The following is a 21,106-nucleotide window of genomic DNA, read 5'->3' as shown; positions in this document are numbered from 1 at the left end:
CAGAAAGCATCCAATGGAAACTGCTGGGAATCGCAGAGCGAGGAGTCCTGCTGTTCTGGACCCTGTGTCTGCCAGAAAGCCAGTGTCTCTGTAGCTGTGGGGCTCTCTTTGGCCAGCCATTGACCTGCTCTGCACTGACTGGCTGTATCCTACCTGGTAGTCAGCACCGCTCCTCTTACAGGTTGCCAGTAAGGTCAAATGAAGATTGTCAGTAAAGCTAACACCCTGGAAAGTGGCTTGTTCTCCAGTGGTCTGTTGTCCCTGTTGGAAGGTCTACTCACTGAACAGAAACTTAAGGTTCAGAGAGGTGAAGGGGGTTGCCTGAGACTGCACAGCAGGTCGATGCTCGTGGAGGCTGGTGTTGTGAGGGCGTGAGTTCTCCCCATTATAATTAGGCTCAGATGTCCCAGCTGAAGGGATTGCTGACCATCACACTAGAGATGGAGAAGACCAGTATTCCCTGCCTCATGAGCAGGCGTCACTGTGGCCCACCCTGGGCTCTGGACGCACTGTTCCAGGGGCACAGAGATGGTACGTCACTTCCTGTCTCTCCATTCACTGTATCTGAATGTGAAATCAGAAGCTAAGACTCGAGGAGTCCCACAGCAGGGGCTACTAAGTTCAGGACTCAAAAAGGCTTGGGCTTGGGGGTTGGGGATTTAGCTCAGCGGGTTGACCACTTACCTTAAGGCCCTGGTTCCTCTGGAAAAAAAAAAGAAAAAGAAAAAAAAAAAAAAAAAAAAAAACTTGGGCCTCAGGCAACAACACAGAATGCCCCTAGCATCCCCCACCCTGCCGTATCAACAGGGTTGCTCGGAAATGCCCTAAGCTAGCCCTGGGGCTCTAAGGCAGAGGTCTGAAAAGCTCCTGCTGTCCCCCGTTCATCACACTCGCTTTCACATTGCTCACACCACACACAGGTCCTGGGCTCTTGACCCCCAAGGCCGGTGTACACAGGGTTGGGTGCTGTCCAACGGGGATTCCAGTCAGGCACCTGAGCCTGGGAGCGTTCCAGGAAACTCAACAGCAGAGGATGCTGTGGGACACCCTCTCTCTGCTGAGTGGTTTCCGTTCAAGGCCTGTGAGGAGCTCTCCATCCCATAGCCTTTCAGCTTAAGATTCTGAACACATCTGTCTGTCTGTCTACCTGCTGCCTGCCAGCCTGCGTGTCTTTCTCTCTGTCTGTCTCTCTCATACACACACAGAGAGAGAGATACAGAGAGACAGAGACAGAGAGAGACAGAAAGATACACATATAGAAACGTCAGACAGATGGACAGAGACAGAAACAGATTCAGAAACAAACACACACACACACACACACACACACACACACACACACACAGAGGGGGGGGGTAGTGTTGGAGATTCTTGCTGACTCTGGGAGGGAGGTTGCCCAGGAGCTGTCTGCCCCCTTGTCCCTAGGTTCTCAGACTGATGTGTCAGCAGATTCCATAACCCTGGACAGTGTGTGAGGGTCCCCATGGCATTCTGTTACCATCCTTGTAGCAGGCCTGGAGTTGAGGGTAGGAGAGTTAGGGGCCTCATTCTGACCAGCGTTAGCATTTTCTAGTGAGCTTTGGTCTGGGCCAGGCCTATGTTAGGTGCTAGGGACCCGAGGAGGAACCTCATTGAGAGGGCTGTAGGGAGGAGACTAGTGCTGGGGACCAAGAGGGTTGACAGCTGCCTGGTCAGCTCCTCAGGGATAAAGGAAGGGGCAGCGCAGACAACCAGGACACCCCACGAGGCATCATGAAGAGTTCTGCAGTCATGGTAGGGTTTGTTTGTTGTTTCGTTTGGTCTTGTGACTTTTCAAGACAGAGTTTCTCTGTGAAACAGAGCCCTGGCTGTCTTGGACTTGTTTTGTAGACCAGGCTGACCTCAAATTTACAGAGATTTGTCTGCCTCTGCCTCCGGAGCGCCAGGATTAAAGGCATGTACCAGCATGCCTGGCTAGTCATAGTAGATTTCTCTGGAGCCTGGAAGGAGATGCTGGGGCATGAGGTGAACAGTGTCTCCCACTTCCCTCCTCAGGGTTCCCACTGGCAGGTCAGGCACTGGAGTCTCTGGTGACATGTAGAGACCACGGAACATCCCCCACAGCAGCCACTTTCAGTCCCCCTGGATCTCAACGCCTCTCCCCTCCCCACCATCACTTCATCCACAGACACTGACAGGTACAGTTCTAAAAGAGAGGGACTCATTAGGGCTGGAGAGAAGCTCCAAGAGTGACTGTTGATTTCCCAGGGGACCCGAGTTTGATTCCTAGTACACGCATTGTGACTCACAACCATCTGAACCTCCTAGCCTCTACAGGAGCCAGGCATGACGTAGTACACAGATATACATACAGACAACATACCTTATATGTTAATATAATATATTACAACTTTTAACTTACAATTAACTTTTAATATAATATGTATGCCTATATATACATACACACACACACACACACACATATATATTTACTATAATACTAATAGGCAACTAAAATATTTTAAAGTAGTCCAAGATGTTTGGAACCCCAAATTCCAGACTTCAGGATTTTTTGGTATTTATATATACTTTTCTCACTGAGCATTCCTAATCTGAAAACCCCAAATCCACAGCTCCAAACTCAAAAATCTTCAGATTTGGGAGCTTCAGTTTCAGATTAGAGGCGCCTAGCTTGAGTGACTTAATACACAGCAAGCGCTCTAGTTTCAAGGACACGCAGGGTTGGCAGTCTGCTTATGTGGGATCCAAACTCCACAATAACCAGGCAGAGTCGCCCTTTCTTTTGTTCATCTTCCCTGCAGTTTATTTATTGAGGGTCATTCGTTGTGGATTGTGTTGGCTGTCCCCTCATGGGGCTGTGAGTGACATGCGCTGGCTTTTGCATTCTGTAACCTGCATCTGTCCCAGTGACTCGATAAGATTTAGAGTTTTGTTGTTTGTTTTGCTTTTGTTTGTGTTGTTTTTTTTTTGTTGTTTGTGTGTGTGTGTTTTTGTTTGTGTTTTTTTGTGTGTGTGTGTGTGTGTGTGTGTGTGTGTGTGTGTGTGTGTGTGTGTGTGCGTGTGTGTCTGTGTGTGTGTCTGTGTGTGTGTGTGTGTGTGTGTGTGTGTGTGTGTGTGTGTGTGTGTGTGTGATGTGACGTAACCACTGAATGAACCTTTATTAGGTTTTGTTCTCTTTTCAGACAGGGTCTCATTTATGCAGCCGTCCTAGAACTGACTGTGCTGCCCTGTAGGATTTCTGTTCACCCTTCTTCCACCTCCTGAGTGCTGGGATTCCAGGCATGAGATGCGACACCAGTTTGGTGCTGGAGAGCCAGCCCAGGTGTCCTACACCTTAGGCAAGCACTGCTCCAGTGAGCTACATTCCTAGCCCTTAAGAGTTCTTTGAAACAGGGTCTAGCCCAGGCAAGCTGAAATTTGGTCTCAAGTTCCCCAACCTCTGCCCCACAACCCAACGCTAGGGTTTTATGCATACAACCACTAATGCATCCGTGGTTTCACAATAAAAGCTGCCCAATATCACCTTTCCTTCCTCACTTATTACCTGGGAATGTTTTTCCAGGCAGAGACCCCTTCCCTTGCTGTTTGGTTGCCCTCTGGTATGGTGTACAGAAAAAGCAGGGGCTGTGTCTCATTCTGTAAATCCCCATCTCAGGAAGTAAGCCTATCCACTGCTCCCCTCCAGTAGTGACTGCTGGGCGTCACTCTGACCTGGTGGGCTTGAACATGCTCACTGCGTTCAGTGCATTGCCATTCCCCGCCCCAAAGCTCAGGCGGGTTCTGTTCACGCAGCTTCCTCAGTCTTTTGGCTTGGCTCGGCGGCCTCCTTGACTTGTGGCAGAGCCAGATGTGGCACATGGATAGATGTGTCTGGACCCTCTCCTCCCACACCGTCGCCCGGCAGGCAGCAGAGGGGCTGAGGGTGAAAAGCTACCATGGAGCCCACCTCACACTAATTCTAATGGCTTAGATGCAGGAAGGCAAATTGAGGCCTCCAGAGATCCTGACTCTGCCCTGGAGCCCCATTAGCTTCTTCTTGGGCCACAGTGGGCTCAGTGCCAAAACCCTGAGTTTGACTAATGATCCTTCAGGTCCCAGAATCCCTCCCCATGCCCTTCGAGGGTTCCTCCTCCTCCCTTCCCTGCAGTCCAGAGCACCCAGTGTAGAGTGTCTGGGGAGGAGGCAGCAAGGCAGTGGGCCAGGCCCGTGGTGTGGCTCTCTGCCATTGGTATGGTTCTGTCTCCTTGGGCAGCTTCTCTGGACTCCAGTTTCCTCATCTGTGCAGTAGGATGACCCACCTTGTATAGGCCCCACTTTTTACCCAGTGCTCTATCTTCAAGGCAAACTGGGAAGTCAGGGCAAGGGGCCAGAGCAGAGGCCAACCTGGGAGCTTTTATTTCAGAAGGCCACAGAGTTGGCTGGAGTCCGAGGTAAGGAGAGGAAAGGAGGCAGCCAGTAATACTGGACCATGCCTGGGTACTGACCTGGGCCCAGGTTGCTAAGTCTATATTAGAACTCTGCTTGTGGGAGCCTCTGCCATGCACTTCCCAGGGCATCCTCCTGCATAGCTGTGAGGTGGGGACACTACAGGAAACAGCTGGCTTGTGCCTGTCACCTCACAGAGCTCCTCACAGAGTGGTGGTAGTACCTCTCCCCGGAGTTGGCATCTTCATATTTTAGCTTCCAGAGTCTCACCAGAGACTATTCTCTTTTGCTTACGTCCCTGTTGATAGTGTAAGCGTATAAACAACATATCCCTAAAGAGCGTGTGGGGGGAGGGTGTGGGGGGAACGGAGGCTCCGGCCAGCACAGCCTCTCAGTTAAGGCTGCAGCTCTTCGCCAATCCCGCCTGCATACCTGGGCACTGATCCACAGTGACTTTCTTCTAGAAGGAACTGCCTGTGCTCCATGTGGAGCTCAGCTGTGCTTAGGTCATAGCCAACAGAGTTAGCCAGTCACCCCGGCATGGAGAGCTGAGGCGTTCCCCCTTCTCTGCCTGATTCTTGGGGTTCAGATGACCTCTATTTGTCCTCGTGTCTTTGGGAAGACACTTGTGCCAACTCCTGGAGCGTATGCTCAGAGCTGAGGTAGCTCCAGGGTGCTCCATTTTCTCCCCTCCATCCAACATGTCCTCCCTTGTCTTCCTCTACCACCAGCCTTGGGCTTCTTGAGGGCTTGTATTATGCCTGGGTCATTTTGGTCCTCAATGTCTCACGTGGCTCTGGGCCCACACAGTAGTTCATAAACTGCAGAGTAACTCATCTGTAAATGCACAGGCCTGGGTTTGAATCCTAGTCTCAAACCCAGATCTACCCGCCTCCAAAGCACACGTTTTTATTGTTGTTTTCATGACTCTGTGAGCTCTGGATAAGCGACTTGTCCTCTCAGAGCCTTAATCATCTGTTAAGCTGAGATGGGTATTAGCAATCTCCCCATGGAGCTACTGTGAAGATACATTGAGCTAATTTGTGTCAGGCCCTGGCCAGTTGCGAGGAGCTTCGTAAATACTAGATGCTAGAGTCCTAATGCATGTCTGCCAGTTTATTCGTTCAGTCAACAAATGCATGATACACACGCCCCTGTGCTTGGTGGAAGGGAGCAAGTAAATAGCCTTGCCCGCAGAGAGCTGACCCTGCAGAGGTAGCAGCAGACCTCGGGTGAAGGGCCACATAGGCACTTGAGATTGTAGAGAAATGCTTGGCCCAGAGGCTGAGGGGTTGGGGTCCTTGTCTGGTCTAGAGTTAGGGAGGGCTCCCTGGACAGTGAAGTGGCCACTGATGGAGGAAAGTGAGGAATGGGTCAGGGAACTGGACATGGGAACCGTGAGAGAGTAGAGAAATGAGGCTGGGTGGGGAATCACGGTGGGGGAGTGGCGCCATTTTGTTTGCCACTGCACGAGGACCAGAGTAACTGTGGGTTACAGTGTCTTGGAACCAGAGATGGTGAGGGGTGGTGCTGGTGGGAAGCCAGAGGAAGGCAGGAACTGGGAAGAGCTGCTTAGGTGGAGAGGGAGACAGAAGAATCTGTCATGGCTGCTGGATTCCATCAGGGCTGACCTGGATGGCTGGGGTGGATGGAACAGATGTGAGGGAGGGGGGCCTGTGGGATCTTGCACCACCGTGGCTAGAAAGGGCCTGGCAGACGTGACACCCAAGTCCCAAGACCAGAGTGTTCACCAAGTCCCACAGTGTGCATGCAGTGCTGGGATGGACTCCGGCACTCCCGTCCTGTTTCTCTGGCCACATGTTCCCCTCTTTTCTCAGAAGCCAGATGTCTCTCAATGCCTCCATTCTCCCCACCTAGGTAATCCCAGACTGGAAGGAGCAGGAATGGAACCCCGAGAAGCCCGACAGCTATGCTGGCATCTTCCATTTCAACTTCTGGCGCTTTGGGGAGTGGGTGGACGTGGTCGTCGATGACCGGCTGCCCACAGTCAACAACCAACTCATTTACTGCCACTCCAACTCGAAAAATGAGTTCTGGTGTGCCCTGGTGGAGAAGGCCTATGCCAAGTAGGTGTGGCTATGGCCAGGCGGGGTGGCCAGGTGGGTTGACCAGGTGCAACTGTCTGAGTAGGATGCCCAGACTGAGTGGCCAGGCCAGCTGGGCTGCTGATGGGCCCCGTGGGCCTTTAGGAAAGGCTCCCATGACGAGAGGTGAGGGGCTGGTGCCTAGCACACAGCAAAGTCAAAGTCTAGGCCCAAGAACCTTGCCAACTCGCTCTGTTATCAGTGCGGTGGAGACCTGGGAGAAGGCAGGCGCCCTGCCACAGTTGGGCAGACTGACACTCATGTACGGCAGTGGATCTCACCCTCAAGCCCACACTGCTGAACTCCCTGGGAGCCTTTCCTGCGATGTGGCCCCTGACATCTGGTCTGGATGGTGCAGCATGGGCCAGATGCCCGTCTTCCTCTTGTAGGGCCTGGCACAGAATGAACACCAGCCAAGCTGGAGCACCAGTTCCAGCACTGAGGTGTGGAACATTTGGGGACAGGAATGCCAGCTGGTTCCAGCCAGCTTGGAAGGAACCTCTCCCTGGGTCCCCTTCCGTGCGAGGTCTTTAGAGGTTGTACATGAAGGGGTCGGAGGTGGCAGGGAGCGTGAGAGGAATCACAAGAGTGTGAGTTTAAGAGCCTGTGTGGAAGAGAGAAAAAGAATTGGAAAGACATATGCAGGGAAAGACACCTGCAGATTTGACCCTGAGAAAGCAGAGCTGGTCCCTTGGTGGCCATTGTGTTTCTACTACCTCCAGTGGGGCCGCGGCGTCAGACCTCCTGCTGGCTAGGCACCACTGTCACTCAGCTACGATTCCAGCTCTTGATTTTGTTCTTAGTTTTATTGATCACACACACACACACACACACACACACACACACACACACACAACACAGCACAACACAAAAACACACAAACACAGAGTACTTCTCTCTAAGCTCCCTTCATTGTCCAGTAACTGCTGCCCTCAATGCTGTCACCATTGCCCACATCCAAAATCTTTGCACATCCCTCTCTAGCAGAAATTCTTCCCCATTAAGCAATAACTCCCTTTCCCCTCCTGTGGCCTGGTGAACTCCTGTTCTTCTTGCCTGTTTCTACCTATTCTGGGTACCACATATGCAGGGGCTCCTATGATTGTTTGTTCCTCTGTGTCTGGCTGCTTTTGCTCAGTGTGATCATGTCAAGGTCTGGTCACATGACAGCCTATTCCCACTTCTGTTCACTAATGAGCAATGCTGAAACACTGCGGCTCCAAGTCTGACTTCCTCGGCCTGCAGATGGACTCCTGGGCAGCATCCGCCTCTGGGCTGCTGTAAATAGTGCTGCTGAGATTGTGGGTGTGCAAGGCTCCACTGTCACCCGTTCCCAGGATATCCTAGCAGGGGAACTGCTGGGTCATGTGACAGTTCAGAATGTGACTTTTTGAGGACATCTTCACAGTGGCTGCACCATTTTATGCTTGCTTTTGAATTTATTGTTTATTTATTTTTAATTTTTTATTTCCTCTTTCGTGTGTGTGTGTGTGTGCTCATGTATGTGTTGTGTACTTATGTGTGTTTTTATGTGTGTGGGCAAACTTGTATACTTGTGTGTGGGTGTGTGTGCATGAGTATGTTTATATGTGTGTCTGTGTGTGTCTGTATATGTGTGTATGTGTGTATGTATATGTGTATGTGTGTATGTGTATGTGCACATGTGTATGAATGTATATGTGGGTATGTGTATGTGCACATGTGTATGAATGTGTATGTGTGTGAGTATGGGTATATGCATGTGTGTATGTATATGTAGTACATATGTATGTGTATGTGTATATGCATGTGTGTATGAATGTATATGTGTGTGAGTATGGATATATGCATGTGTGTGTATATATATGTAGTGCATATGTATGTGTGTGCATGTGGAGTCATGAGACTGAGGTTGGACACATTCTGGCTTGCTCTTTCGCTTTACTCACTGAAGCAGGGGTGCTCAATCAAACCCAGAGCTCACTGATAGAGCCAGTCTTGTTCGATAGCTTGCTCTCAGCATCCCTTCTCTGCCAGCCAAGACTGGACTTACAGGCGGCCCCTACATCCATTTGCATTTTCTTGGGTTCTGAGTTTGAACTCTAGCCCTTGGGCTTACCCAGCAATTGCTTTAACCACTGAGCTGCCTCCCCTGTTGTAGATGAGTGTGTTCCTTTTAGAGCAAATTCAGTTGGCATAGAAACAGTGAAGGCCGTTCCCTGCTTTAGGCCATTGTTAGTATCTGTACCTCAGGTACTTCTTTTATTCTCTGTACCCTGTTCCTTGTAACAAGGACAGGTCTTTCAGTATCATTCTAGTTGTCAGACTGGGTCTCATATAGGCTTTCCCCAAGCTCACTATGTAGCAGAAGCTGGTCTTGAACTCACGATCAAAAGTACTGAGGTTCCAGGCATGTGCTACCCTGCCAGCTTCTTTTAACATCTCTGGTGCATTTTTGTTCATCATCATCCTTACAAAGCAGGCACTGTGTTTGTGGGTGTGTCTTTTCAATGCATACTGATGGTAATGTACTGTATATCTGCTAGCCATGTTCACAGTCACAGTGTCACACATAATAGATGACTGACATGTTTTCAAAGTTTCTTAAAGAAACCAAACACGGATCGTCCAATTCCACATACACTTCATCACGTCTGGTTAGTAGCTACTTTAAGGAGTTATTGCTAACCCCTCAAAACATAATTGGGATCTAGCTGTAGTGCTTTTTGCAAGCATAACAAACAGGCATTTCCCCTACTCCAAAGATTCTTTTCTAGTACTTTCTAGAATGTTCCAGGGCATAAATTCAGCATTTGTTTTTAAAATAAATTTTTTAGAGTTATACATTTTTGTCCTTACAAATCATGTCACTTGTCCAGAATTATGTCAAAAGATAAATGAACTTTAACACTTTTAAGAAGAACTGATAGATATTTGAACAGGGCTCTTAAAGCCTAGGGAATGAGTCCTACAGTGGTGTTCAGTGGAACAGAGGGGGCCTGGGAGGTGTTTGCTTGCTTTTTGTTTGTTTTGTTTTTGTTTAGTTGTTGGTTTGGTTTAGTTTGGTTTGGTTTTGACTCTGTGTAACCTCCAAGTGCTGGAATTAAAAGTGTGTACCAGCACCAGCCGACTGAGGGCCTGGGAGTTAAGACCTGGTCTCTAATGTTGGCTGTACTGTGGCTTGCTCTGAGACTGTAGAGTCTGACTGATTTCTGAGCTTCAGACAGCTCCTGTGTGAGTTCAGAGATTCGGACTGCCCGGGAGCGTGAACTGGGAATCCCTTTCCTGATATTCCAGGCTGGCAGGCTGTTACCAGGCCCTGGATGGAGGCAACACAGCCGATGCACTGGTGGATTTCACAGGCGGTGTTTCGGAACCCATCGACCTGACCGAGGGGGACTTGGCCACAGATGAGGCTAAGAGAAGCCAGCTCTTTGAACGTGTGTTGAAGGTGCACAGCAGAGGCGGGCTCATCAGTGCCTCCATCAAGGTAGGGCTGCAGGGAAGACTGCAAGGCTTGCATGGGAGGGAGTGGGACTGAGCTTGGGCCCCAGCCAGCACATGATAATGACCCTTGGCTTTCTGGGGGATGCAGTAGTTGGAGAGTATAGCTTCCCTTCCCCAGAGCTGACCAGCAATGCAAATCCACCTCCAACCCTTGCACCATGCAATGCCCCTACACCATTCACACCCCACTCAGACCCCCCTGGGCTCCTGAGTCCCTGCCTTTGAGGTACCTTGTCAAGGTATAAAGTGTCAAAAGTTAAGGGGAGGCTGGTAGAGGACAGGGAGTCCCGACTTCCTTTAGGTGATCTAGAGCTGCTCTTAGGAGTGTCCTCTGCTCAGTCACTGCTGGGAGAAAGGTGAGTTCATTGAACCCAAGATAAGCAAGCTGTCTGTGGAGTCTGGTCAGCTGACTCTCTAGAAACTTAGATTTATGGCATCTGCTAAGTTCCATGGTATAAACACTCCCATCAAAGTCAATTTCCTATTGCTTAGGTTTTCACAAACATCTCTTAACATTTCTGAGTATTACCACCAGGCATGGTGCTGCACATCTGTAATCTCAGTACTTGGGACTTGCTAGGCAGAGGCAGGAGGATCGCGCCAAGTTCAAAGCCAGCTAAGTATACATAAAGAATTGTAGGTCAACCAGGCCTGTGTATTGAGACTTGAAAAAGCTCTAAGTACATAGCAATCAGCTGCAGTGGGCCAAGTTGGCACCACGATACTCTGAGCAGGTGGGGGGCTTCTGTGTGTGGACCTCTGGGGTTCTGACCCTTTAGCAAGAGCTTTCTGTGAAGCTGCAGTTGCCATCCCTCCCTGAAGGGCCGATGTGGCTCCTTAGCCTAGCTCCAGTGCCTTAGTTTAGATTCCAGTGTGTCCCTCCTGTCCTGTTTGTTCTGCAGGCTATGACAGCAGCTGACATGGAGACCCGCCTGGCCTGTGGTCTGGTGAAGGGCCATGCTTATGCTGTCACCGATGTGCGCAAGGTGCGCCTGGGCCATGGCCTGTTGGCCTTCTTCAAGTCAGAGAAGCTGGACATGATCCGTCTGAGGAACCCCTGGGGCGAGCGGGAGTGGACCGGGCCCTGGAGTGACACGTGAGGCCCACCAGGGTTGGGGATGGGTACAGGCACAGAAGCAAGGACAAGAGGTGACACTGGACTGGGAGACACTGGGAGAGATGCTCTGAGGAAAAAATAGGAGACTTACTTTCCAGTGTAAGCATGTGTCTGGGGGGTTGGGGGACAGTGGCCTAGAGAAGGGTGACATGGTTTGTACTTGGACAATGGTCCCAAGAGGTCACAGCACCTCACTAACTTTATTTCCTTACTTTGTAGCCCTGGCATAAAAAAGATCACAGTCTCTAGTGGGAGAAAACAGAGGCTTCTTAGAGCTGGGCTGGACATGACCTCCAAGTTCTCTGCCCACACTGCTCTGCGGGTGGCTTGGCCCAGAGCTCTCCCATGGGGAAGTGGTCCTGCCAGGCCACTCCTCTTATACTGTTCCCTCCCCAATACTCACATCCCAGGTCAGAGGAATGGCAGAAAGTGAGCAAGAGTGAGAGGGAGAAAATGGGCGTGACCGTACAGGACGATGGTGAATTCTGGTGAGTGTCCTCCTGTCTTGAGTTTGGGCTGGGGGGACCTTCCTGGGACCTGGCAGGAGCATGGGCCAGCGAGTCAGGGCCACGCCATCATCAGCTCGTTATGTAGCCTTGGAAAAATCACACTACCTCTCTAACCTGTGCCTCCTGTGCATTGTATGGAGATGGGTCCTTTTACCCCATCTCCTCTCTGCACACCTGAGGGACACCAGGACTGTTCAGTCACCCAGACTGAGTCTTAGCTGGCAAGCCTCAGAGCCAGCTGTCAGTCACCTCAGAGCATCATCCTCTTCATCCAACCCTCTGCATCCATGCCCTGCCTTTGCTGGCTTGTGTCCACCCTTCATCCACCCCCAGTGTCCATCCCCTTATGTCCATCTCTCTATAGCTATTCCGTACAACTCTCCCTTTCATTCCTCCACACCCTATGGTCCACCATTCCCTACCTCCGTGTGCCAAACCAGTTCCCTAAATCCGTCCCTCTGAATACATCACCCTGTACCCATTCCCTCGCATCCGGTTTCTCCACCATCCTGTTGTGTGTACCACCTACACCTGCTCACCCCCTTGCTTCTTCCGTCCATTCTCAATACATTCCTTCATCTGTTTCTGTGCCTATTCAGTCTATAAACCCATTCGTTTCCCATATCCAGCCTCTCATCCAGCCCCTCATCCAGCCCCTCATCCAGCCCCCTGTACCTGTTCATTATCCCGTATCCATCTCTCGTCCCCTCCCCGTACCTGTTCATTCTCCTGTATTTATCCCTTGCTTTGTATACATTCCCCTACCTGCATCCCTTGCACCCACACATTCCCTGACATCCCTTCCCGAGTCCTTTCTGCAGCATTCTATTCGGACTCTGTTGTGTGCCCTATTCTCCTTCACAGCCATTACAGGTGGGCGCGGTATAAGGTGCCCGATGTGAGGTACATGCCATGCAGACCCGCAGGCCAACCAGGATCAGATGACAGTGACATTAATACCCTAATGGAGCCCCCTTGGGCTGGGTTGGAGGAGGCCGGCCAGGCCCTCCAGTCAGTGCTGCTGTGGACAGAGTTCACTTTGTGCAGTCTGGCTCAGGAGTCAGTTGAGTTAAAAAATGGCAGCAGTGCTCCTGTATGGCAAAAGCCGCTTTTCAAGGCATTTCTCAACATATTCAAACCATGTACTTCCTCTGGCACTACCCACACTCCTGGAGGTGTTGTTGGCAACATCCTGGTCACTGCCTCACGCTTACCAGGGCAGGAGGGCGGGCGTTGTCTACCAGTTGAGTCTGGCCTTACAGCAGCCATGGAAGTCAATGGGTAGAAACAGACTGTACATGATGTACACGCCAGGGCTGATGAGAAGACACTTTCCATCAGTCCTGACAACTTCAGTTCCTGGGCCCCGCATGGTGGGAGGAGAGAACCAACAGGCTGTCCTCTGACCTCCGAGTGCATGCTGTGCCCACCTGTGCCCCACCCCCAACAACAAGTGTTCAAAACTGCAATGAAATGTTAAGATATGCACACTGGTTACTAACCCTGTGAACAGCTGCCACAGCCAACCCACTGGACGCACGCACGCACGCACGCACGCGCTCTTGTTTTGCTCAATGCCCTGCCATGCCCGTGAGGCAGGCAACCATCAGCAGGTTCATCCCATTTTACAAACGAGGAACCTGAGGCCCGAGGGAGATTTTGGGTCTTAATGGCTTTGTGCCCTGCTTGCTTGCATTCAGAGCATGCTGGGGCGCACCGAGCTCATTCCCTTCCTGCACGTAGGATGACCTTTGAGGACATGTGCCGATACTTCACCGACATCATTAAGTGCCGCCTGATTAACACGTCCTACCTGAGCATCCACAAGACGTGGGAGGAGGCCCGGCTGCGTGGTGCCTGGACGAGGCACGAGGACCCCCAGCAGAACCGCAGCGGAGGCTGCATCAACCACAAGGACACTTTCTTCCAGAACCCACAGGTGGGCACTCGCAAGGACCCCACCCCGTGTCATCCTGGTCAGCCATGAGACCTCTTCATTGCCCTGCCACGGCTCCCGAGTGACTCAGGGATGTCCTTGGCTGTCCTTTGGCAGTCATTATGGCTGTCTGTGCAGGGGGGGGGACCTGGTGGAAACTGTGTGAGGGCAGGAAGTCGCTGTCTTACTGTCTGCACTGCATATGGTCACAATGGGGAAACTGTCTCTCGAGCACTCAGAGCTGCCTTGTCCCGACTCTCAGACACAGTGAGAGGCCGAGTAGCAGTCGGTCAGACCCCCTTGTTTTCACAGTAGCACAGTTTGGCTATGCCCAGGAAGCGTGGCCAAGCTGTGCTGGGAACTCTGCCCAGCAGCTTCCTCCGCTGCAGTCCATCTACTTGATCCTTAGACTCAGTGTGTCCTTACTGAGCACCAACTGTATGCCAGCCTCTGAGGTGAACACTTACCATCTCATTGAGCTCTCCCAGTCTTCAGTCAAGGTGGCCACTGTATGAGTTAGTGGGCTCATCTCCCAGAGTAGGGACTGACTTGGAGAGCAGATGGGATGGCCTAAGTTCATGCATCCGACACGGCTGGGGCTTCGCTCTGGAGTATAGGCTCTCGAGGTCCAGGAGGCTGACCTGGGTCTCACCGTGGATCTTTTTCATGGCTACACCTTCAGTACATATTTGAAGTCAAGAAGCCAGAAGATGAAGTGCTGATCTGCATCCAGCAGCGGCCCAAACGCTCGACTCGCCGAGAGGGCAAAGGGGAGAATCTGGCCATCGGCTTCGACATCTATAAGGTGAGATCTGCAGGCCCACACCACTTGCGGTCAGGGATACTGGCTATTGGTGTTGGCTCTGTGAGCTCTTGTGTGACTGATAGACTCACTGCCCCTCCCCCAGGGCTAGGCCTCTCATCTCCTGTAGACTTGTGTTGGAAGCCTTTATACACAGAAGTAGGCAACCTTGCACAGAGACAGGCAGACTCACCTCTGATCACTCCCCCTGGCTTGGAAGTTGATACCCATGTGGGGAGAGACAGTTGGCATGACAGATCCCCCGATACGTGTCAGATCTTCAGAACTTACTGAACCCACATGGATGTGAGACATTGGTGCATGCCTGCTCCCTAGCATTCAGTGTTTATGAGAAAACTATTTGCTCACTCCCCTGTGCTGGCTTATTCATAATGTGTTGACACGCTATGACACTTGGTATCATGTCATGCAGTGCTTTTCCGGGAACTGTCTAGGACGTCCTGGCAGTGGTGATGTCATTTCATGGCTTTGGGCTGGAAGTTGGACAAGTCATGATGAGTAGGCTTCCAAAACCATGAAGATGAGACACCCACTGGATGACCCAAACTGCAGGTAGCACCCTACAGGTAGCCATAACGAAGGCGGCTACTGAACATTGTACATACAGATGTGCTGGCCAAACAAGGCGACTCGTGCCCCTCCTGTCCAGTGAGTTGAGATGGTGCAGGATTTCAACACATCCGAAACTGAAAATACATAGTTGTCTCTGGAGTTTTCCTTTTGCTTGTTTCAGAGCATGGTTGACTGTTGGCAACTGAAATCATGTGAATTGGAACTGTGGCTAAGCAGGGTTGGCAGTGGGAATGACTGTGTTTGGTACCTCCAGGGCTAGGCTGGGTTTAGTGGCCCATGCTTATAATCCCAGCATTTAGGAAGCTGTGACAGGAGAATCAGGAACTGCAGGACATTCTCAATTACAAAGCGAGTTCAAGTCTGGGCTGTAGGAGACCTTGTCTCCTATAAAGCAAAACAAAACAAGAGAAGGGCTCATCAGGTAAAGGGGCTTGCTGCCAAAGCCTCATGATGTGAGTTCTATCCCTGGAACACACGTGAAGGTGGAAGGAGAGAATTAACTCCACAACAGTGTCCTGTGTGCTATGGCATGCATGCCCCCCATCACACACGCACGCGCGCGCGCGCGCACACACACACACACACACACACACACACACACACACACACACACACTAAATAGTTTGTAAAAATTCGTAGGGTCATTGGGATCACAAGGGGATTTCTCACCCACCTCCACTTTTAAATTATTATTTTTGAAGTAAAAGTCATAGACCACCTAAGTGAGCAGCCTAAAGTATATGACCTAGTGACATCACTATCTTTTCATCTTTGTGAGGAGACGGTCCACTCCAGTAGGTCATTGCCACCCAATACAATAGATCCTTCTGTGGGGGTCTCTGCAAGACACCACAGCCAGCAGAGCGTTGATCCGTGTGAGGCGAGAGGGAGCTTCAGTTCAATATGACTCAGTAGCTGGTGTTGGTCCAAGCTTTGAGAGTCGGACACTGGGTGGCTCGTTTTAGGCCTATTTAAGCACAGCACAATTTGGAAAAAACGTTTTCTGGTGATAAATCAATCCTGTGTGCACAATAGAGCTTAAGACATGGCTGCATGGGGCGTCTTCATAAGGATAGGTTCTATAGAGTGAGTGCATGGGACATCTTAAGGCTGTGGGGAGGATCTGCTGTGGTCTCAGTCATACAGGTCACCAGTTTATCAACCACCTCCACTCCCAGCCGTCATCCTGTGTGTTTAACATCCCTGGTTCCCCGGTGCTCATCTGTGAGCACAGGGACCTCTGTGCTTTTGACACCCTAACCAAACACTAACCTAATCTTGTCCTCATAGATTTGCAAGTTCCGGGTATTTTCTGTCGATGTATCCTACTGATCCTTTCGTGGTAGCCACTGCGAGATGGGATAGACTCTGATGCGGGCCGTTTGCGCCATCTCCTGTCTCCACACAGGTGGAAGAGAACCGCCAGTACCGGATGCACAGCCTGCAGCATAAGGCCGCCAGCTCCATCTACATCAATTCACGGAGTGTTTTCCTGCGGACAGAGCTGCCTGAGGGCCGCTACGTCATCATCCCTACCACCTTTGAGCCAGGCCACACTGGCGAGTTCCTGCTCCGCGTCTTCACAGACGTTCCCTCCAACTGCCGGTGTGTGTTTGGGGGCTAGGGCTAGTGACCATACAACCCATGCTGGCCTGGAGGAATCTGTGGCCCTGGCCTGAATGTGTCTGCTCAGGGCATGGCGCCTGGGCACCAGCAACCTCAGGGACGGGCGTCCATTGCTTCTCTCTTCCCCTGCTTGCCTGCCCAACTTGTCTTGGTTCTGACTAGGAACAGGGACTCATATGTGCATTTAACAGTTTATAAAAAGGCTTTCACTTGTCTCGTTTACCATCTCACACCCAAAATGCGAGACCTAACCACTCCATTTTATAGATAAACGGGAGGCCTAATCACTCCATTTTTATGGATAGAGATCAACTCTAGAAAGAGGGACTGGCGCCGTGCCGTCAGTGGTAGTGTGGACCAAGCCACCCCTCAACTGGATTTCAACACAGGTCTTACCATTACTACCACCTGTCCCGTGGAGACTGGCTTTAGGGGGCAGTAGGCTAAACCATTTTGAGGCTGAGAAATAATATCTATAATACCCAACAGGGGATGTGTCATACGGGAAGTGCTAAGTACTTTGCCGCCCTGAGACGAGATGGAACAGGGAGTCTGGAAGCCTATGGTAGTGGGTGGTTGAGTTTGCCGTGAGGTTTGATTAGCTCCTTGTTTTGAACCCCATCTTCACATCTGCCTTTTTGCCACCCATTCATCCCCTTACCCTGCCCTGTTTCAGGGAGCTACGCCTGGATGAGCCCCCTCGTACCTGCTGGAGCTCCCTGTGTGGCTACCCTCAGCAGGTGACCCAGGTCCATGTCCTGGGAGCTGCTGGCCTCAAGGACTCTTCCACAGGTGAGCTCACCTGGGCATTACCTTAGGTCCTCTCTCCTTCAGTGCCCACCCCAACCTCCTGAGACCACAGCACCCGCAAACCCAGCCATCCAGTGGGTGATGTGAGGTAAACCTCCTGCTTCCCTGGAGCCCGCATGTGTTGGGGACATCAGATAGATACTGGGGGTTCAGATGCAGCTTCTCTAGACTGAGGAGGTGTTGAGGTAAGAAACCCGGGTACAGGGAACAGTCGGCAAGAACTTCCGGCCAGAGGCCACCCTGTACTCTTCCCTCTACCTGGCCCTAGAAGGTAGGGCACTAGGAAGGTGGATCAGGCTCCTGTCTTCCCTTCCCCTCTGTGACAAAGACCAGGCTGGCATGGCACCTCCCAGACATCTGTCCCATTAGGCTCTGTACCAGCCCCATCCTCACCCCAGCACCCCAATCCTCTCTCCAGGAGCAAACTCATATGTGATCATCAAGTGTGAGGGTGAAAAGGTTCGCTCAGCTGTGCAGAGAGGGACCTCGACGCCAGAGTACAATGTGAAAGGCATCTTCTATCGCAAGAAACTGTCTCAGCCCATCACTGTGCAGGTGAGATCCGCTCACAAACATATTCTGCCCCTCCCCTAGCCTCCTCTCCGAGGGGTAGGGCCCAGGGCAGCCTCCATTGTCTTGTCCCACCTCTCGCTCCTCCGTAGGTGACTGACAATTAGTCAGTCTGAGTCTTGAGTGCCAGCAAGGTTGGTCTCCCCGCTGAGGCCAGTGGTCCTCTTTGCTGACCTGGCCCAGAGCCTTGGTCACTCTTCTTCAGAGCGTCCACCAGTGGATCCACTTGAGAAGGTGACTCTGAAATCATGTGTGCCATGTGGCTGTTCCTAAGAACCCTGGGGAACCAATCTGAATGCCAGTGACCTTGGACACGGCTCCCTTCTCAGTCCAACATGGCTGGAGCATGGTGACTCTGAGCTCATTATCCAAGAACCCTCTCCTGTGTCCCCCGGGCCCAGAGCCACCTCTCTCTGGGCAAGAAACCATCTGTAAACAAATGTGTAGCACCCTGGGGAGCTACTAGATTTTCCAAGTTTTCTTAACACTGGGTCCCACTGGGTTAGATCACAGACTTGTAGACATGGAGTCTAGAAGGACCATTAGGGGCAGGAATTCAACACAAATGTTAAAATGAGGTGCTGAGTGTGGCGGCTCATGCCTCAATCCCAGCACTCAGGAGACAGAGGCAGACAGACTCTGTGAGTTTTGAGGCTAGCCTGATCTATGCAGACCAGGCTAGCAAGGGCTACATAGTGAAACCGGTCTCAAAAAAGAAAAGAAAAATGGGACTGGGTGGGGGTGGGGGCATAACTATGTCAAGTTCAAGGTTACCCCCCACCCCCAGTTCAAGTTTGCTGGATCTAGTAGTGACAGATTGAGCTTTCTGAGTGGTAACTTTTATGGGGGGCCTGAGGCTCTGGGAGAGGGCACCCCATCAGTCCAGGCCATGGGCTCTTCCCTGACTGGGCTTGCACTGAGTGAAGAGACTTGTAGCTCCGTTGCCCTCACTCCCTACCTGTCATAGGCAATATTCCTGGTCCCAGGTTTACCCCGCCTTCACCCTCTCTCTCCTTTCAGGTCTGGAATCACCGAGTCCTGAAGGATGAATTCCTGGGCCAGGTGCACCTGAAGACTGCCCCGGATGACCTGCAGGACCTGCACAGCCTCCATCTCCAGGACCGCAGTGGCCGGCAGCCCAGCGACTTGCCAGGCATCGTCGCTGTGCGTGTCCTCTGCAGTGCCTCTCTCATGGCTGTCTGATGCCAGCCAGCCTGCCCGGCCCCACTAGTCCTCAGCACTACTCGCATGTCCCCACCTGGCCTGGGACCAGCCTGGGAACCAGACACTGGGCCCTTTGCCCGCTCTTCCACTGACCCACTGTGTGACCGAGGAGAGCCCTGCCCCTCTCTGAGCCTCAGTGTTTGGAGGGCCCCGAAGAATTCCCCTCTCGTGGGGGAGTTTTCTTGCCTAAGATTTAAAGCGGCTCCTTCTACCCAATGGGCACTGCCGTCAAGGGGCTATCTGTTGAAAATGTTTCCCCTGGCCCTGCTATCTGCAGACGAGTGCCAAGACGTCAATTGTTTACACACAAGCTGCCATGTCCCAGGTCCCTTCCCTCTCCTCGTTTGCTGTGGGGGAGGTTGCTTCCCTCCCCAGATCTTTGCTGCGTAGCTTAGAGTGACCTTAAACTTCTGATCCCCCTGCCTCCACCTCCTCAGTGCCATACCACTACACCAGTGTGTGTGATACTGGGTGTGGAACCCAGGGCTTTGTGCATGCTAGGCGAGTGCTTACCAACTGAGCTGCACACCCAATCCCACTACACATCATTTTAAAACCATCTTGAAAGAACCCTTACAGGCATACGCAGGACGCCCCACCTCCACCCATTTAATTGCTCTATCGACTTGCCCTGTTAGCCGCCCCGGGCTTGCTGATTCTCAGGTCTTCTTGGAGATAGATACCTTCCTGAGACCAGGCTCTGACTTCACTCTCAGCCCCTGAAGAGCTATGGTCATGCTGGTGACTTCCCAACCTCTACTTGTGATGTTGGACCAAGTGGCCTGGGCCAGGCAGGCTGATGTAAGGCTGTGGGAGACCCAAGGGGGACACATGGTGCCTCTGCTGAAGGACCCTGGGGTTTTCTTGGGAGAAAAGACTGTAGGATGGATGTACCAGGCCTTCAGGGCTAGTTCATCTGTTGGGTGTCACAGACAGGGACCAGAGGGCTTTCCACCAGCATACCCCAAAGAGCTAAGGAGGCCACCACACTCTTACTGTCCGTACAGACTAAAATGTTACTCTCAGTCCTCAGCATTTGATAGTCTTAGCATTTAAAAAAAATCTCGGTGTAAAGGGAGGTCGGCCCCCACATTTGTTCTTTTCAAACTCGTTTTGTTGGGCTTCTGCTTTTATCTTGACATTGAGCATAAGAGGGCACGGTCACAGTGGGACCTTCTCAGAGGAGTCTCAGAGAATGATGGAGGCGAGATGTTCCTTCCTGGCTGCCGTCTGCGTTCCTGAGGAACTCTTGTTTGGTACTGGTGCTGTGGCTCACAGGTCCCCTCTGTGCCCTCCTCCAGCTTCCAGACCAGGCCTAGTAGATATATATATAAAAAAAAAAAAAGTACAGTTGGGTCATCAGCAGCAATTCCTTTCAGAACTGTTATATTCTGTCTCTGGTCCCTCCTACGTGGTCCTATTCCTGGCTGGAGGTGCTGGATTCTGACTGCCATCTTGCTCCATGGTGGCTCTTCTGGCCTGGGACCATTGTCCACAGTAAGGGCTAGGAGCTGAACTGAAAGGATGAGAGGATTCCTCCTGCACAGTCAGGGCTTCCCTTCAATGACCTGGGCCTGGGATTGTGCATCCCACCAGGAGCAAGTCACTTCAACCTCCCGTGCCTCGATTCCTCCCTCTTGTAGCATGGGGCTGGCCACTCCTGTTGTGAGGACTCTTAAAAGAATAAGAGCAAGGCCACACCACTTCCACTGTGTGTCTCTCTATTGTATACTCTGCACGGTCACATGATCCCTCCACTTCTCAATGGCTGTCGCAAACGAAGACTGCAGTCAGGAAGCGGGGATGAGCACCTGCCTCACGATCTTGGCTCTCAGGGCCTGGCGTGTGGGTCTCAGCTCAGCCATATCCCTCTGAGGCACAGGGCAAACGAGGACCAAGTAG

General features: G+C 51.7%; 1 protein-coding gene across 2 annotated transcripts in view; it reads left to right on the top strand.

The window, feature by feature from the left end:
• The window catches only part of Capn5 (calpain 5), a 54,908-nt gene extending 35,273 nt beyond the window's left edge, over window positions 1–19,635 (top strand). For both annotated transcript variants that reach the window (XM_032892980.1, XM_032892978.1), the window contains exons 4-13: window positions 6,304–6,512; window positions 9,807–9,999; window positions 10,919–11,112; window positions 11,544–11,621; window positions 13,386–13,581; window positions 14,261–14,383; window positions 16,383–16,579; window positions 17,277–17,392; window positions 17,829–17,965; window positions 19,001–19,635. In XM_032892980.1, the coding sequence (XP_032748871.1) occupies window positions 6,304–6,512; window positions 9,807–9,999; window positions 10,919–11,112; window positions 11,544–11,621; window positions 13,386–13,581; window positions 14,261–14,383; window positions 16,383–16,579; window positions 17,277–17,392; window positions 17,829–17,965; window positions 19,001–19,183 (1,626 nt within the window). In that variant the 3' untranslated portion in view covers window positions 19,184–19,635. The remainder of the gene's footprint in view (window positions 1–6,303; window positions 6,513–9,806; window positions 10,000–10,918; window positions 11,113–11,543; window positions 11,622–13,385; window positions 13,582–14,260; window positions 14,384–16,382; window positions 16,580–17,276; window positions 17,393–17,828; window positions 17,966–19,000) is intronic.
• Window positions 19,636–21,106: the final 1,471 nt, after the last annotated feature.

Source organism: Rattus rattus, chromosome 2 (assembly GCF_011064425.1).
Source record: "Rattus rattus isolate New Zealand chromosome 2, Rrattus_CSIRO_v1, whole genome shotgun sequence".
Taxonomy (NCBI): domain Eukaryota; kingdom Metazoa; phylum Chordata; class Mammalia; order Rodentia; family Muridae; genus Rattus; species Rattus rattus.
Note: the sequence above shows the minus strand (reverse complement) of the source record. Positions and strands in the feature narration are given on the sequence as shown.